Source organism: Schistocerca gregaria, chromosome 1 (assembly GCF_023897955.1).
Source record: "Schistocerca gregaria isolate iqSchGreg1 chromosome 1, iqSchGreg1.2, whole genome shotgun sequence".
NCBI lineage: Eukaryota > Metazoa > Arthropoda > Insecta > Orthoptera > Acrididae > Schistocerca > Schistocerca gregaria.
This window is the reverse complement of record NC_064920.1, coordinates 988,327,402-988,345,585: the sequence shown is the minus strand read 5'-3', so window position 1 is coordinate 988,345,585 and position 18,184 is coordinate 988,327,402. Positions and strand designations below refer to the sequence as shown.

The 18,184-nt window shown below is 43.8% G+C and overlaps 1 protein-coding gene across 37 annotated transcripts in view; it reads left to right on the top strand.

Annotated features, from left to right (window-relative positions):
• Positions 1-18,184, top strand: part of LOC126277939 (synaptopodin-2) — a 388,910-nt gene that overhangs the window by 75,459 nt on the left and 295,267 nt on the right. For 34 of the 37 annotated variants that reach the window (XM_049977868.1, XM_049977848.1, XM_049977858.1 and 31 more), the window contains exon 2: positions 6,230-6,291. The exons of the other annotated variants lie outside the window; for them this stretch is intronic. Coding sequence is in view for 12 of the 34 variants with exons in the window: in XM_049977725.1 (XP_049833682.1) it covers positions 6,230-6,291 (62 nt within the window). In the remaining 22 variants the exon portion in view is untranslated. The remainder of the gene's footprint in view (positions 1-6,229; positions 6,292-18,184) is intronic. 37 annotated transcript variants of the gene reach the window in all.

Genomic DNA, 18,184 nt, shown 5'->3' with positions numbered 1-18,184 from the left:
GGCCAAACAACACAGTGGCCGACTACAGTTGTGTACAGTCGCCCGACAGGTCACGATTTTGCTTCTATTTTTTTAAATTATGCAAGGAATAGAGTGAGATTATGGGCCAATGAGGCGATAAACCTGCGGTGTGTGCCAGAGGCTGTGTGTAATGTTTGGGGTGTGTTTTTCGTATCGTGACTTGGGTCCACTAATACTGATTAACGTGAACACGAGCAAGGATGTTTTATTTTCCATTCTCGGTGACCACTTGTTGCCCTTTATTGTACATCTGTTTAATGAGTCTGCTGTGGATACTTCCGTCTTCCAAGATCACATACGCATACGTTCCCGCTTTGACGAAGACTCAGGCACTGCTTGTTTTGCCTGGCTAAACCAACTGAATGTAATCCCACAGAAAATGTCTGTGACTATTTGGAACTGCGGGTGAAACGTAGCAGTCAATCCCCACGTTTTGTAGGAGTACGAGATGTGATCATCCGTGAGTAGCTTCAGCCCCTTTTCAGCCACTTAGCATTATCTCCCTAGGATTGATTATTTTGCAGTTGAGTATACTGGGTAATTCAAGTAAAAAAAAACATGCAGAAAATTTTCATATTCTCTTGTTTGCTACGTGCTACTATTAGCCCCATAGAAAAAATGAACCGGGCCCAGGACCATTCTGTAGGAAATTTAAGTTAGTTAAATTTTGTACTGGATTACGTTTTCTGTTTTAGGGGAATTAAAAAAACTCGTTCGAAGGACATTTTTTGTACGTTTTTCTTGAACAATTCGAAAACGTATCCCAGTACAAAATGTAACTACATTGAATCTCCTACAGAAAAAAGGCTTGTTCATTGTTTTTGTAGGACTAATAGTTTGCGTGTAGCGAGCGAGAGAATATGAAAATTTTATGCATGGTATCTGAAGGCGTTGCGGATTGCATAAAACCCATCGGTAAGTTCAATTGAATCGCCCTGTACAAGCGGCGTTACTTCCCTTAAATGAACAACACGTCTTGCCGACTATTGGGCTTCAGAAGCAGCACACCAATGCAAGTCAGCGACGCTGCGCTTCCTGAGACGTCAATCGTCTCGTCTGGCATCAAAGTGCGTGAGGCTGCGAGCAGTTGGAGCCCGTCACATGTAAACACTCAAAGCTTTCATCCGTCCGCTCTGTGGCAACCGGTTTCAGGCGCCCGTTGGACGCACGTTTTGTGTCTGCCTCTCTCGCCAGTCTCGAAATAAGCACAAATCGCTTTCTTCTTTGAACGCGGATGCAGTACAGCTGGCATTTTATCGTATTGCTTGAGCCATTGAGCCATTTGGAAAGGGCCAAACACAAAGCACAGCGCGGTTCGGACACATGAGGCACGTAGTGTTAAAGACGTCTTACGTTTCAATCATAATGTTGTCCGATTAGATTCGTATTTTAAGAACAAATTCAGAGGTCATTTTAATTGAAACAGTACGCTCCAGAATTAGTTCTCCTACGACTGCCTGAAACACTTTAACAACTCATCTGCTGAAAAAAGAGAAGCTTTATGGAGAATGATCTCCACCTCGTAGTCAAAGGATGTTATGTTTTTCGCACAAAGGTGATAAAATATTTGCTTCTCTCCCTTTCTCTTCGATATGAAAGCTGAAACACTTTCAGTAGTAAATTAATAGTAGAGTACCTGACAGCGTCGAATATTAGCGTAAATGCTGAACGAAGTGTTCTCATCGTCATTCTAGCGGCTTCATATGGCAGTTCCATTCCAATATCGTCATAAAACGAGCTGCCTTTCTTTCACTTTTATCGATTTCCTCCGCTAATCCTATTGGGTAAGGATCCCTTACAGTACAGCAATAACCTAGCAGGAGACGGACAAGCTTTAGCAAATATAGAGCATTTTCTGATTGAGAATGGTCTGCATACCTGTCGTATCTCACTCTAACAGATTTGCGTCGGACGTTCTCAGGGGAACTGATACTCAGGAGAAGCCGCACATTCGTAATTTGTAAACCACATTGAAGTCTAAATGTAACAACATATCTCCAGGTTATCTGAATGACCTCGAAAAGAGTGTCTCAGAAAAATTCAGTTTGTGTATTGGCGTCCATAGCGAGCATACTCCTTACAGACTTGTTGGCAGGGTTAAGAACCTTAGAGACGATCCGATTTCTCTTTTCTGCTATCAGGTTTGACGCGTTGGGTCCCAGTATAGTCGTGTGCCTAAGCCACTGGGCCACCCAAATAATGTCCCCCGTACATTGGATGGCTCAGAAGATTAAAGTGATTGGTCCGACCCTCCACCGGTACTCCCTGTTGGTTATCGTAAGTGTAAGTCGGTAGCTCAAAAGATTGCAATATGGGGACAGGCAGGAGCGGAGAAACAGCCCTGTACCTCTCTCCTCTCGCAAGCCTGTGGCTACTCGTTGCCACAATCGTGTCACGTCCGCGTTTCCACACTTCGTGGCTATTTTCCGTTCCGTTTTCCCTTCTCTCGCCGAGTGCAATGATTGTGGTGATTGAGTGCTGAGAAGGATTAAGTGCCTTTGGTACCACCTCAACCCTCAGAATCACAAGGGACATACGAAATAAACGGACATAGCTTTATTAGAGATAAATCGGAAAAAGAAACTGACAGTGTCTTTGTGGGATTTGAAAAACAAACTGGAAAACTGCACTGTTGCTGTCAATGGCACACAGGTGACTGTACTCTCTTGGTTGCGCATCGTGCGTGTAAGTACATAAATATGCCTCTACATTGTGTGAAAAATGGCAGGTTGTTCTAAAGGTAAAAGAATTGTAAATGTCGTGTGACTAGGGCCTCCGTCGGGTAGACCGTTCGCCGGGTGCCAGTCTTTCGATTTGACGCCCCTTTGGCGACTTGCGCATCGATGGGGATGAAATGATGATGATTAATACAACACAATACCCAGTCTCCGAGCGGATAAAATCTCCGACCCAGCCGCGAATCGAACCCGGGCCCTTAGGATTAACATTCTGTGTCGCTGATCACTCAGCTACTGGGGGCGGACTGCTCTAAAGGTAGAACATTGTGATAATGCAGATGAGTAGGAAAACCCATTCCGTAATGTTCCAATACGGCATTAGTAGTGCGCTACATGACGGAGTCCCGTCGTAACGTCGCGAAGCGATATGAAATGGAACGAGCACGTCAGATTGGTACCACTGAAGGCGACGGTCGACTTCGATTTATTGCGAGAATTTTAAGAAAGTGTGCTTCATCTATAAAGGAGACCGCGTATAGAACACTAGTGCGACCCATTCTTGAATACAGTTCGAGTATTTGAGGTTAAAGGAAGACATCGAAGCAATTCAGAGCCGTGTTGTAAGATTTGTTACCAGTAGGTTCAATCAACATGCGAGTATTACAGAGATGCTTCATGTAACTCAAATAGGAATCGAGGAGGGAAGACGATGATGTTTGGTCTGTGGGGCGCTCAAATGCGCGCTCGTCAGCTCCCGTACAAAGTCCCAGTTTTCACGCAGTCCAGTTTTTTTCACAATCCAATCTAACCACTCTCACGAATGATAAGGACAACACAAACATCCAGTCCCCTGACAGAAAATCCCCAACCCGGCCGGGAGTGAACCCTGGACCCCGTCATCCAGAGACAGCAACGCTAGCCACTAGACCACGAGCTGCGGACTGGAGGGGAGACGACGGGCTTTCCGTGGAACACAATTGAGGAAAAATGTGGAGAAACGGTATTTGAAGCTGACACCAAGATGATTCTACTGTCGCGTAAGCACCACATCTCGAATATAAGATAAGAAAAGTCAGCGCTCGTACGGACAAATATAGACCGTATTTTTTCTCTCTCTCTCTCTGTTTCGAATGGAACAGGAAAGGAACTGACTAGTACCGGCTTGCGGAGTATGTATGTAGATGCAGATCAGTTGCAATATGAAAATTCTTTTCCAGGATTCCAATAATAATGACAATAACAAGAACTATATAAATGTTTGGTATTCAGATTTTTTCTAAGTTCCTCCCAGAGAGCAAACTAAAGGTTGGAATATGAGGTATGTCTAGAATTTTCCCGGATTATGGTACTCTCCCTCACACAGAATGCTCAACGTAAAACGCATGTCATCTTAGGAAAATACTGACGTGACAATGTCTCACTTTAAGACATGAATGTATAAAAGGTTTTCGTGCAAATTAATTGACCGTGAATCAAAATAATTTAATTTCTTAACTAGTCTGTCCTGTTTTCGGTGTGACGGCAAGTAAACTTGAAAACAACATTAAATCAACCACAATACAGCAACAAAAAATCTGAAGTTCATTACAGCCCTTTTCAGTAAAGAGATGGGACGACTGGAAACGTTATTCTTGCGACACAGAACTGACAGCAGTACTCTCTATTAGGTGCCTGCGATGAAACAGAAACTAGAGAACAGTCTGGCCGACGATGTCTCCAATGACACCATGTCCGACAAATAGGACAACGTTTAGGGGAGTTTAGGGTAATGTCATTTTTTTTATTATTGCACGATACTGTAACTTTCGCTTTTGTTGTTATCCTGTATTGCACCTTGTAGGAGAATTCTGCAGTATGATACAGATTAATTAGGCACATTTGCTACACTCTCTGATCAAAAGTATCCGGACACCTGGCTGAAAATGACTTGCAAGTTCGTGGCGCACTCCATCGTTAATACAGGAATTCAATACGGTTTTGGCCTACCCTTAACCTTGATGACAGCTTCCACTCTCGCATGCATACGTTCAATCAGGTGCTGGAAGGTTTATTGGGGAATGGCAGCCCATTTTCACGAAGTGCTGCAATGAGCAGAGGTATCGATGGCGGTCGGTGGGGCCTGACACGAAGTCGGCCTGCCAAAACATCCCAGAGGTGTTTTATAGGATTCAGGTCAGGACTCTGTGCAGGCTAGAGCATTACAGAGATGTTATTTTCGCGTAACCGCTCCGCCACAGGACGTGCATTTATGAACACGTATTCGATCGTGTTGGAGGTGCAGTCGCTATTCCCGAATTGCTCTTCAACAGTGGGAAGCAAGAAGATACTTAAAACATCAATGTAGGCTTGTGCTGTGATAGTGCCACGCAAAACAACAAGGGGTGCGCGCCCCCTGTATGAAAAACACGACCACATTATAACACCAACGCCTCCGAATTTTACTGTGGGCACTACACACGCTGGCATACGACGTATTCGCCGTATCTACACTCTGCCATTGGATCGCCACATTGTGTACCGTGATTCATCACTCCACACAACGTTTTTCCGTTGTTTAATCTGCCAACGTTTAAGCTCCTTACACCAAGTGAGGCGTCGTTTGGCATTTACCAGTGTGATGTGAGGCTTATGAGCAACCGCTCGACAATGAAATCCAAGCTTTCTCACCTCCTGCGTAACTGTCATAGTTCTTGCAGTGGATCCTTATGCAATTTAGAATTCCTGTGTGATGATGTGGATAGATGTGTGCCTATTACACATTATGACTGTCTTCAACTGTAGACTGTGTCTTGTCAGTCAATAGACGAGGTCGGCCTATACGCTTTTGTGCTGTACGTATCCCTTCACGTTTCCTCTTCACTATCACATCGGAAACAGTGGACCTAGGGATGTTTAGGAGTGTGGAAATCTCTCATACAGACATGTGACACAAGTGACACCCAGTCACCTGACCATGTTCGAATTCTGTGAGTGCCCTATTCTACTCTCTCACGATGTCTAATGACTACTGAGGTCGCTGATATGGAGTAGCTGGCAGTAGGTGGCAGCACAATGCACCTAAAACGAAAAATGTATGTTTTTGGGGGTGTCAAGATACTTTAGATCACATAGTGTATATATTTATAACTTGTTTTGATATACAAGTCAGTTCTCATGTTAACAAACAATCACAGCACAGTGTATGCTTGTTTCTCAGCAGTTGTCAAACAGTGTAAATCGATAACCGCAGATAGACTGCAAAAAAAACTTTCTATGGTAAAATTGGAAGAGAGCTTAATTACTACGTCAACAATGTATGAATGTATCGGACTTGCGTAGTGTATGTGAGGTAAAGAAGTGCCACACATTTTCTCCTTCCTGTTCCTAGTCCAGATTTACGTGTGTGTGTTTTCTCTACCCTTTGCCTGTCCATCGTCAGCTACAACTCTCTCCTATTTCCGTGTGTGCAAGCGGCGTGTGTGTGTTGGCAAGCGGCGTGCGCTCTGCTGGTGAGACGAGGAGTGACGCCGCCGTCTGCTTGCGTGTTGCAGGCCGTGCTGCAGCTTCGGACCCAGACGCCACCTGAGCACCTCCAGCAACGCCCCACAACAAGGTAACACACTCCAGAAAATGCCGTTATTACTACTTTACGCCTCTCGCAAGTGTGAAACCATCCTAACAGCGTGACCCCTGTCTACAAGTCTTGACAACAGCTGCAGTTCGCCGTGGGAGGGTTTGGATTTTGAACGTGTAACGGTAGCAGGAAACAATAGTGCGAAATACCCAGGTGTTCATTATATTTCGCGTTTCAGAAATTGTTCACGCACGAGGACTATAAAACATACCGTCGTTTGACCGTCGCACGGACTCCCTTAAGGAAACATACTCTTCTTACACTACTGGCCATTAAAATTGCTACACCACGAAGATGACGTGCTACCGACACGAAATTTAACCGACAGTAAGAAGCTGCTGTAATATGCAAATGATTAGCTTTTCAGAGCTTCCACATAAGGTTGGCGCCGGTGGCGACACCTACAACGTGCTGACATGAGGGAAGTTTCCAACCGATTTCTCATACACAAACAGCAGTTGACCAGCGTTGCCTGGTGAAACGTTGTTGTGATGCCTCGGGTAAGGACGAGAAATGCGTACCATCAGGTTTCCGACGTTCATAAAGGTCGGATTGTAGCCTATCGCGATTGCGGTTCATCGTATCGCGATATTGCTGCTCGCACTGGTCGAGATCCAATGACTGACAGCAGAATATGGAATCGGTGGGTTCAGGAGGGTAATATGGAACGCCGTGCTGGATCCCAACGTCCTCGTATCACTGGCAGCCGAGATGAGAAGCATCTTATCCGCATGGCTATAACGGATGATGCAGCCACATCTCGATCCCTGAGTCAACAGATGGGGACGTTTGCAAGGCAACAACCACCTACGCGAACAGTTCGACGACGTTTGCAGCAGCATGGACTATCAGCTCGGAGACCGTGGCTGCAGTTACCCTTGACGCTGCATCACACACAGGACCGCCTGCGATGGTGTACTCAGCGACGAACCTGGGTGCACGAATGGCAAAACGTCATTTTTTTCGGATGTATCCAGGTTCTGTTTACAACATCATGATGGTCGCATCCATATTTGGCGACATCGCGGTGAATGCACATTGGAAGCGTGTATTCGTTATCGTTATACTGGCGTGTCACCCGGCGTGATGGTATGGGGTGCCATTGGTTACACGTCTCGGTCACCTCTTGTTCGCATTGACGACACTTTGAACAGAGGATGTTACATTTCAGATGTGTTACGACCAGTGGCTCTACCCTTCGTTCGATCCATGCGAAAACCTACATTTCAGCAGGATAATGCACGACCGCATGTTGCAGGTCCTGTACGAGCCTTTCTGGATACAGAAAATGTTCGACTGCTGCCCTGGCCAGCACATTCTCCAGATGTCTCACGAATTGAAAACGCCTGGCCAATGGTGGCCGAGCAACTGGCTCGTCACAATACGCCAGTCACTACTCTTTATGAACTGTGATTTCGTGTTGAAACTGCATGGGCAGCTGTACCTGTACACGCCATCCAAGCTGTGTTTGACTCAATGTCCAGGCGTGTCAAGGCCGTTATTATGGCCAGAGGTGGTTGTTCTGGGTACTGATTTCTGAGGATGTATGCACCCAAATTGTGTGAAAATATAATCACATGTCAGTTCTAGTATAATATATTTGTCCAATGAATACCCGTTTATCATCTGCACTTCTTCTTGGTGTAGCAATTTTAATGGCCAGTAGTGTAATATGCTTCCCTGACGCAGACAATCAACTGAAAGAGTTGAAAATAAATAAGTTGCCACGTCCGGATGGTTCGGTTCTACAAAGAGCGGTCCCTTACGTAGTTCACATTTATCGCGATTCTCTCGCCAAGCGCAAAGTCCCAAGAGACTCGGAAACAAATGCAGCTGGCCCCTTTATATAAGAAGGTTAAAAGAACGGACCCACAAAGTTACAGACGAATATCCCTGACGTTGGTTTGCTGCAGAATTTTGAGCATATTCTCAATTCGGATAAAACAAATTTCCTTCAGAAGGGAAAGCTTCTGCCCACAAATCAGCACGGACTTGCTCGTGCGATGCTCTGTGTCCTTTTCTCATGTGATGCTTTGTGAACCATGGATGGAGATTAGCAGGCAGATTCCATATCTCTAGATTCACACGGCGCCCCACTGCAGACAGTTAACGAAGATATGATCATACGATATAGGTTCCCATATACGTGAGTGACTCGAAGACTTATTTAGTAATATAACTCAGTACGTTATAATCAACGGCGGGCGTTCCTCATGACTGCCCTGGGGAAGTGTAATAGGATAGCTGTTATTCTCTGTTTACATAAATGATCTCACGATCACGGTGAGCAGCAAGGATGCCGCTGTTTGCTGATGATGCTGTTGTGTTTGCGCAGGTGTCGTCGTTGAGTGACCATAGGAGTATACGACATGACTTAGACAAAATTTCTCGTTGGTGTGACGAATGACAGTTGGTTCTAAACTTAGGAAAATGTAAGTTAATGCGGATGAGTAGGAAGAACAAGCCCGCAATGTCCCAATACAGCATCAGTAGCGTGCTGCTTCACACAGTCGCGTCAGTTAAATATCTAGGCGTATTGTTGCAAAGTTATATGATGTGGATCGAGCACTTGAGGGTGGTAGAAGGCGAGGCGAATGGGCGACTTCTATTTACTGAGAGAATTTTAGAGAAGTATACGTGTGCTTAAAGAAGACCGTGTGTAGAACACTTAACGCGACCCATTCTTGAGTACTGCTCGACTGTTTGGTTTCCCGATCAGATCGGTTTAAAGGAAAAAAATCGAAGCAATTCAGAGGCGAGCTACCGATAGCTTCGCTCAATTCGCAAGAATTACGAAGAGGTTTTGAGAACTCAAATGGAAATCCTTGGAAGGAACGTGTCGTTCTTTGCGACAAAGACTACTGAGAAAATTTAGAGAAAGGCTTTTGAAACTGACTGCAGAGCGATTCTGTTCATTTTGCATAAGGACCACAAAGATAAGAAGAATTAGTGTTTGTGTGGTGGCTTGTAAACCAGGGTTTTCCTCTCGCTCTATTCGCGAACGGAACAGGAAAGAGAATGACTAGTAGTGGTACAAAGTACCCTCCGCTAGTGGCTTGCGGAGTATGTAAGTAGATTGCAGATAACGAAATTTGTGCGTATACAGTATAGTAGGAAGAATATGTGATTAATGTGTAGGTGGTTGGGGTGGTGTACATGGTATGAATATTGCAACACATTAAAACCCTCCTTCTGGCAGCAACAGTGGCTCTAACCCACACGGGCGCCAGGTGGAAGTGAGCTTAGATGACAGATACGGGTGTCACCTTCCATGCTGCTACACCTGCACGTCACAATTCATCTAGTCCAGTGGTGGCCCTCTTGACAATCGATGACCAACATTTGGAGTGGATGAGAGATATGAAGAACATGCTGACCAAAAAACAGGCGACCACGCTCTGACCTGATGTAGGTCATGACAGGACATGCAAACATGCATTCTTGCGCTATCTTTTTGAAAGATAATGTTACGGAGACCTGAGAGATGGGGCAAAGCCATGGGCCTTAACAGAGCGGAAATGTAACACTAGCTAACCAGAATAATGGTAATGTGAACCAGACATGAACGTGCTGTGTACTGAACCGCATCACGCGAGTGTTCTGGGCCACATGAAGATGACGAATGCAGTCTGGTAATGTTCCTTCTCCTCCAGATCTCCACATGCGCGTAAGTCCATTATGAGGCAGTAAACAGAACTGGGACTCGTCTGAAAAGGCGATGGGATGCTAGGGATGGAAGAAACCGACCGGTTCAAACCGATACCGGTATTTTAGTTCTGATTAACCGGGACTTTTAGGCATTTCTTTGATCTCGGTAAAACAGCTGTTTTCATTTTTCACTGATAACCGGGTGTAAAATCAAAATATCAATCTGCCATAGCATTGGTGCAAATTTTTTGTTTTTGTTTTTAAATGAAACAGTTTTAGAAAATGACTTCGGTTGGATGTTCTGCGGCTTATGCAGCATTATTATCGTCTTTGAATGATGTTTCTAATCGAGTTAACTTACAGATCGATACTTTATAAAACAAGTATTTATGAACAGACTCGACAATAAACATTGGCCAGTGGAGTAATTCGTTATTGAAATTTTAACTTATCCCATGTAATTCTTCCTGGTAAATGTTATGTTTTTCCTACTATCTAAATAGTTCATTTGATTTTTTTGCAGGAAGGGTTTTGGTCCTGACAGTAAATATCAGTTTTAGTCAAATTCCCATTAAAAAGTAAAAATTTATATTTGACTAAAAATGAATTTTCCATTCTAAATAAAGAAAAAGAAAGCTACAAATTTTCACAAAATCTTATTATTTGTCTGCCATTTATATGAACTAACAAGAGAAAGGAAGTTCTGCAGAAGTTATAAATTAAAATTATTTTAATTATTAAATTAAAATTATTTTAAAGTTCATAGTTTTTAATGAAAATAAAAAGTAGTTGATATGCTGTCAGTATGTACGTAATAGGCTTTTATTTTCTTGTAACCCTTGGAAACAGACAATTTAACATGATCATAACGGCCAAATAGTCGAATTATCCTCGATTACAAACCGTTTTTTTTAGCAGAGATTAAAAAAATATTAGGATCAGTTAGAGAATATTGATCAATTTTTTGTAGTATCCAAGTCCACATCACTTCTCAAGCAAAGCAGCGATACTGAACAGATTATGTTTGCTTTTATTTACCTATTTTACCTGATATTTTGATTCTATGCGACTTCAGACATATACTGCAAAAGTCGGAGGAAATCATACAATGTTTCAAATTTTCTTTGATGTCTGGACTTATTGCTGGAAATAAATACTATCAAAAACAGAAAATCGGTTTTTTCTGAAACCAGTTATTTTCAGCGGATTTTAAAGTCAGGTAAAACTGGAGATAAAACTGGTATAATCGAAAACCGGTTGTTTCAGCGACAATCGCCATCGCTATGTGGTGCCAATTCTGTGTCCAGCGTTGTCGGATGCGCAGTTGTTGCGCCTCTTTCTGCTGCCGCGACAAGGGAAACTGCAGCATAGGTCGCCGTGCTGACAATCCGTGGTGCCTCAGACGTAATAACTGAGTACGCACAGAATATCATGGCCACTAGATGCGCGGTCGGCAGGACACGCAAGGGTGACATGGGGGGCGGGGGGGGGGGGGGGGGGGGGAAGGGGGGAGGGCGGCTGGCTGGCGCTGAAGGGGAAATGCTCAGCGCTGGAGGGGAAGTGTCGTTCCAAACTGAAGCATACTCTCACATTTCTTGTAAATATTAAGTGGAGTGCCTTCACTCCCAAACTTGCATGGGGACCATTCTAAAGATCTACTGTCACGTCTGCTTTGGTTAGTATCTAGAAAGAATTTCGCTGAAAATGCAGCAAAAGCAGCGATTTTATTTTCGCCTGGCTTGTTAACCATTTGTAGTTTTCAGAGAAGTGTCACGAGTCGCGAATTTTACGTGAAACCTACATTTCTCTTGTTGCCATGTTAAAATTTGGTTCCTTTTCCAAAATACAGATGAGTTTACACAATGTCACCTCACTAACATATTGTGCAGATGCCACAGAGAGAGAATTCTGAAAGTGTAGTTTATTGAGTTTATTCAGTGACATAATCAGGAAAAGTAAAGTCAGTTGCTTATGAAGAAGAACATCCTTGGTAGAAAAATAAACATGTAATGTCTTCAGTTATGTCATTCCAAGACCCGCAGAATTCCTCGTTTCGCCAGCTACCTATGGCCCTTAAAAATTACATTCTTTCATCCAAAAACTCTGTAGTTAGTGGAATAAAATTGAAGATAATGAGGTTTTGCATAATAACCATACGGCAAAATACTCTCCTATTTGCGAGCTATCATTTTCCAAAATTTCGCTTCGGTATCTCAGACCATTTATGAAATATGAGGACTAAATATTTCATTCTAGCTTTATCTCTGGCGCGCGTAATCGCAAATGATTGTGCTACATCAAATCAGTTTTCTCGGTATTGATGACAGAGACCTCCATTCAAGTCTAAAGAAAAATTCAATATGTTAGCTGAATTTCATATGCAGTAACATATTATGTAATATACCCCAAACGCAAGATCATAGTGACCCCTAGTTTTCATTGCTAACTTTTCCGAATTTCACGCAATGTCTCACTTAAATCCAAATGTAACAATAACTATGACCTTTAACGAAATAGTGGGATTTATGTAAAATCGTTTCAGAAAGACTGCAGCGTATGCGTTTCGATTCTGTCATCGCGGCGGATCGAAAACTGGCCGAAAGTGGGCAAACAATGTAGGCCTCCCCTTCGAACAAAAGAATGAAATCGCCCAGTGCTTTGGACGAAAATTGATCACTGGGCATCGGCCAGCGTATGCTGTGCTGCATCCGTGTGAATACCTGACTTGCTGCCAACGAGCCCATTTCCAGAAGCAAGACACATGACATGGCAGTACGATCCCGTACAGCGAGTATACATCTGTCATCTAGGGCGTTACTAACACGTGGCTGTTGAGAGCTTGCGTGGTGTTGAGTAAGGCCCTCCTGGACCCATCTATTCCATTTCACATGTTTTAAGATCCCGACCAACGCAATGTCGAGGAACGATAAACCGCAATCTTGACAGGCTACGATTCTGCCGCTGTTGGTGTCCGACACTGGTAGTCATTTGTTTTTCTTACATGAAGTATAACAAGGTCTCCTCGCAAACGACTAAGGTTCACAGGCGATATCCGTGAAAAATGAAAACACCGTAATCTGTTCTTGTATACGGAATGTAGATTAACTCACTCCTACCAAATATTTGCCACTGCGGTTTTTTTAATCATTAGCTTATCCAGTCATGGGAAACACATTAAGCCAAGTTGAAGTTTGTTATGCCGCGTTCATCGTGTTGCAGTTTTAACTGCCAGCAGTTTACTACCGTTACCACTCGGGCAAGGTGGCCAAATACCATGGATCCCGTCCAGGATGTTTGGCACGTAATTACGGTCCGTCTCAGTGATTTTTCGTAGGTATCAAATTTAGGATTTTTGCCAGTTGGAACTGACGTGTAATTGCTCTCGAACTTTGATCATGCCAAATATTCACAGTTTTAGCACGGGACGTCTAAAAATTGTCAGATTGGTACATATCGCTCGTAGTGTAATGTCCATCTATAAATTGAGCGAGAAAGGCCATACCTTAGTTGTCCGTCAACTCGATGTTATCTTCCAGATTCAAGACGCCCTCACACTGCGAACAGCCCCATTTGTCTCTCGAGTCATGAGCTTAAGGGTTGTTTGGGTCGACCGAGCAGCAAAGCTATCTACGGGTGCATTGCGAGGCGTCAGCAGTGCGTAACTTCGCAACACTGAGGCATCCCTAAGCAGCTGATTACGACGGCTTCATTCGGGGGTGGGGTCCAGAATAGCGAAAGTCATAAAATGTGAACAGTAGCTGTGCATTATAAAACGTAAACTTTCACGTCCGGTATTGTCACACTTATTAAGATACTAACTCTTCAACCGCGGTTTCGCTCACGTAAGCGTGTGTCACATATGTCTCTACTGTTTTACACCATACGACACAAGAGAGGTCGTTACATTCATTTGTGGTATTCAGCCATGTAGTGTGATCCTTTCCATCTATATCAGTCTACACCTACATCTACATCTACATGACTACTCTGCAATTCACATTTAAGTGCTTGGCAGAGGGTTCATCGAACCACAATCATACTATCTCTCTACTATTCCACTCCCTAACATCGCTCGGGAAAAACGAACACCTAAACCTTTCTGTTCGAGCTCTGATTTCTCTTATTTTAATTTGATGATCATTCCTACCTATATAGGTTGGGCTCAACAAAATATTTTCGCATTCGGAAGAGAAAGTTGGTGACTGAAATTTCTTAAAAAGATCTCGCCGCGACGAAAATCGTCTTTGCTTTAATGATTTCCATCCAAATTCGCGTATCATATCTGCCACACTCTCTCCCCTATTACGTGATAATACAAAAAGAGCTGCCCTTTTTTCCACCCTTTCGATGTCTCCGTCAATCCCACCTGGTAAGGATCCCACACCGCGCAGCAATATTCTAACAGGGGACGAACAAGTGTAGTGTAAGCTGTCTCTTTAGTGGACTTGTTGCATCTTCTAAGTGTCCTGCCAATGAAACGCAACCTTCGGCTTGCCTTCCCCACAATATTATCTATGTGGTCTTTCCAATTGAAGTTGTTCGTAATTTTAACACCCAGGTACTTAGTTGAATTGACAGCCTTGAGACTTGTACTATTTATCGAGTAATCGAATTCCAACGGATTTCTTTTGGAACTCATATGGATCGCCTCACACTTTTCGTTATTTAGCGTCAACTGCCAGCTGCCACACCATACAGCAATCTTTTCTAAATCGCTTTGCAACTGATACTGGTCTTCGGATGACCTTACTAGACGGTAAATTACAGCATCATGTGCGAACAACATAAGAGAACTGCTCAGATTGTCACCCAGGTCATTTATATAGATCAGGAACAGCAGAGGTCCCAGGACGCTTCCCTGGGGAACACCTGATATCACTTCAGTTTCACTCGATAATTTGCCGTCTATTACTATATATAAATGATCTATATCAGTGCTCCACAAGGCACCTAACAGTATGTGGCGAAAGGTACTTCTTGAACAACAACTGATGCTCCCTTCCCTGTTCCATATGCGAATGGCGCGTGGGAAGAACGATTGTCGGTAACCCTCTGCATCAGCTGTAATTTCTCGAATTTTCTCGATGTGCTCATTTAGCAAGATGAATGTGGGAGGAAGTAGTATGTTGTCCGACTCTTCCCGGAGCATACTCTTTCTGTGTTACAATTATAAACCACTTTGTGATTCGCAACGCTTCTCTTATAGCGACTGCAACTAGAGTTTGTTGAGCATCTCTGTAATGTTCTCGCGACGGCTAAACGATACTGTCACGAAACGCGCTGCTGTTCCTCGGAACTTCTCTATCTCTTCTAGTATTCATACGTGGCAAGGTTCCAGAGTGATGAGCAATACTCAAGACTCGGCAAGCAACTGTTTTGTAAGCCACGTCTGTAGTGTCTCAGTTACATTTCCTTAATATTCTTCCTATGAACCTCTGTACAGCATTTGCTTTTGTTACTGTGTATTTTATGTAGTCATTCCACTTAAAACCCTACGGATTGTTACTCCTTGATATTTTCCTGTGGATACTCTTTTCAGCAACTTGTTATCAATGTAGTTGTACAGAAGTGAATTTCTTTTCCTGTGGATGCTCAATATATTACATTTTATTTACGTTCAGGGTGAACTGCCACAGCCTGCACCAATACTCTGCGGTCCTTTTGCAAATCGCTACAGTCTTCTGGCGACGTTACCTTCATGCAGACAACCATCATCTGCGAACAAACCCATGAAACTGTCAGATTTTTCTACTAGATCATTTATATATACTGCAACCGGTTACGCTCCTATCACACTCCCTTGGGTACTGTTCAAAATTACCTTTACATTTGCCGGTTTTGTTACGTTAAGAGCGACGTGTTGAGTTATATCGGCTAGTAAGTATTAAACCCAGTCGCAAACCTGGTCCGATACTCCACAAGCTTGGAATTTTTTCACACAACATCAGTGCGGAACGGTATCAAAGGCCTTCTTGGAGTCGAGGAACACGAAATCAGCCTGACCGGCGTTTTCTACGGCGCTATGAATCTGAGGGAGCTGAGAGTCGCAAGATCTCTATTTGCGGAATCCATGTGGATTCTTATAGAGAAGATTTTCGTTCTTCAATAACTTCATAGTTCTTGAGCATAAAACATGTTCCCTAATTCCACAACATACTAGCGTTAGCGATATAGGTGCATCTGTCATACGATCCTTCTTGAAAACGGGAATGACTTGCGCTTTTTTCCAGTAGCCAGGCAACGTTCGCTGCTCCAGCAAACTGCGATAAATTGCTGCTAGTAGAGAAGCAGGTTCTTTCGAATAATCTCTGTAGACACATACAGGTATCTCATGTGGTCCTGAAGCCTTTCCGCTCCTAAGCGATTGTAGTTGCTCTTATACTCCACTGATATTTGTCACTTCGATGTTCGTACGCTCATTTTCACTTCGTTAAGTTCTTATTTGTCAGCAAGGTTTTGACTTTGAATCTGTGACGAAGCTCTCTTTGTTCATGCAGTACTTTTCTGACATAGTTATTAAACCGTGGAGGGTCTTCTCTTAAGACCTAGCTCGGAAGATAATTGTCTGGAGTACTGGAGTATACTGAACGATGCTTTTGAATTTTTTTCCATTTTTTCTCCACATTTTCGTCCTCACAGTTAATCTCGGAACTGTCGTAGGTCCCGAAACACGTTGACAAAATTACTGACTCGCTGCTGTCTACGTCTACATCTGTATCATACTCTGCAAATAGCTGTGAAGTACATGACAAAGGGTACGTCCCACTTTACTAGCTTTCAGAGCTTTTTCCCGTTCCATTCACATTCGCAGCACATAACATGTTCCATAAGTCAACAACAGATTGACGTGCTGTACTTAGACTGATACAGTCTTCATAGTCCTGAGGTAGCAATACGTAAGAGGTTGTACGCTCATGTTCAGAAAAAACAGAGCACCATGAACGACTAGAGATAGGACGCTCATATTCGAAGGACATGTACACTTGCATGTTCTGCAGAAATGATCAGCATTTCAGTCACCTCGGTTCAGCATGTATCCTGTTGCCTACTAGGCACAGGGTCCGCCAAGGATGGCATCGATGCTTAAAAAGCGCGAATGGCGTCCTGTGGTACAGCCATCCAAGCTGCATTCACGCGGTTCCAAAGTTCATCTGCGGTTGTCGACATTGTTCACAGCGCTGCACCCGTCTTTTTTACCATATCCCACACATTTTCGATTGGCAACAAGTCTGGTGACCTGGCGGGTCAGGGCTGACATGCTGTGACACCAAAAAAGCACGTCTTTGTGCTGCAATATCTGGTTGTGCACTGTCTTACTGAAAAATGCCGTCTAGGGTGTTGTGCGGAAAGGGTATGGCTACAGGCTACAGGATGTCATTCATATGGGTCACACTGGTCACAGTGTCTTGGACATGCACCAAATGTGAATTGTGGCTGTACCAAATAGCACCTCACACCGGAAGACCTTAAGTTGGCGCTGCACGTCTTGTTAGAATGCACACACTGTTTTCGCAGAACAGATTGATTGTCAGGGTTTTTCAACCAACACTTAGCAAGCGTATTTTTCGTGAAAACATATACTTTTTTTAAATGGAACAATGCCTACTGGCATTAACAAATTAAAAGTAGGTTAAATTAGAATGTCAGCAGTGTTTGTAACAAGATTCTGGTGCTAGTCGCTCACGAGATATTGTATTTTGAAAAGTTCCCACACCGACACAGATGCAATACCTGTGGAGCACGCACTAAGGAATAATACAAGTGAAACTTTCGTGGCAGATTAAAACTGTGTGTCGGACCGAGACTCGAACTCAGGACCTTTGCCTTTCGCGGGCAAGTGTTCTACGAACTGAGCTACCCAAGCGGGACTCACACCCCGTCCTCACAGCTTTACTTCCGCCAGTACCTCGTCTCCTACCTTCCAAACTTTACAGAAGGAAACGAGGTACTGGTGGAAGTAGAGCTGTGAGGGGGGGGGGGGGGGGCGTGAGTCGTGCTTGGGTGGCTCAGTTGGTAGAGCACTTGCCCGCAAAAGGCAAAGGTCCCGAGTTCGAGTCTCGGTCGGGCACACAGTTTTAATCTGCCAGGAAGTTTCATATCAGCGCACACTCCGCTGCAGAGTGAAAATCTCATTCTGGAAACATCCCCCAGGCTGTGGCTAAGCCATGTCTCCACAGTATCCTTTCTTTCAGGAGTGCTAGTTCTGCATGTTTCGCAGAAGAGC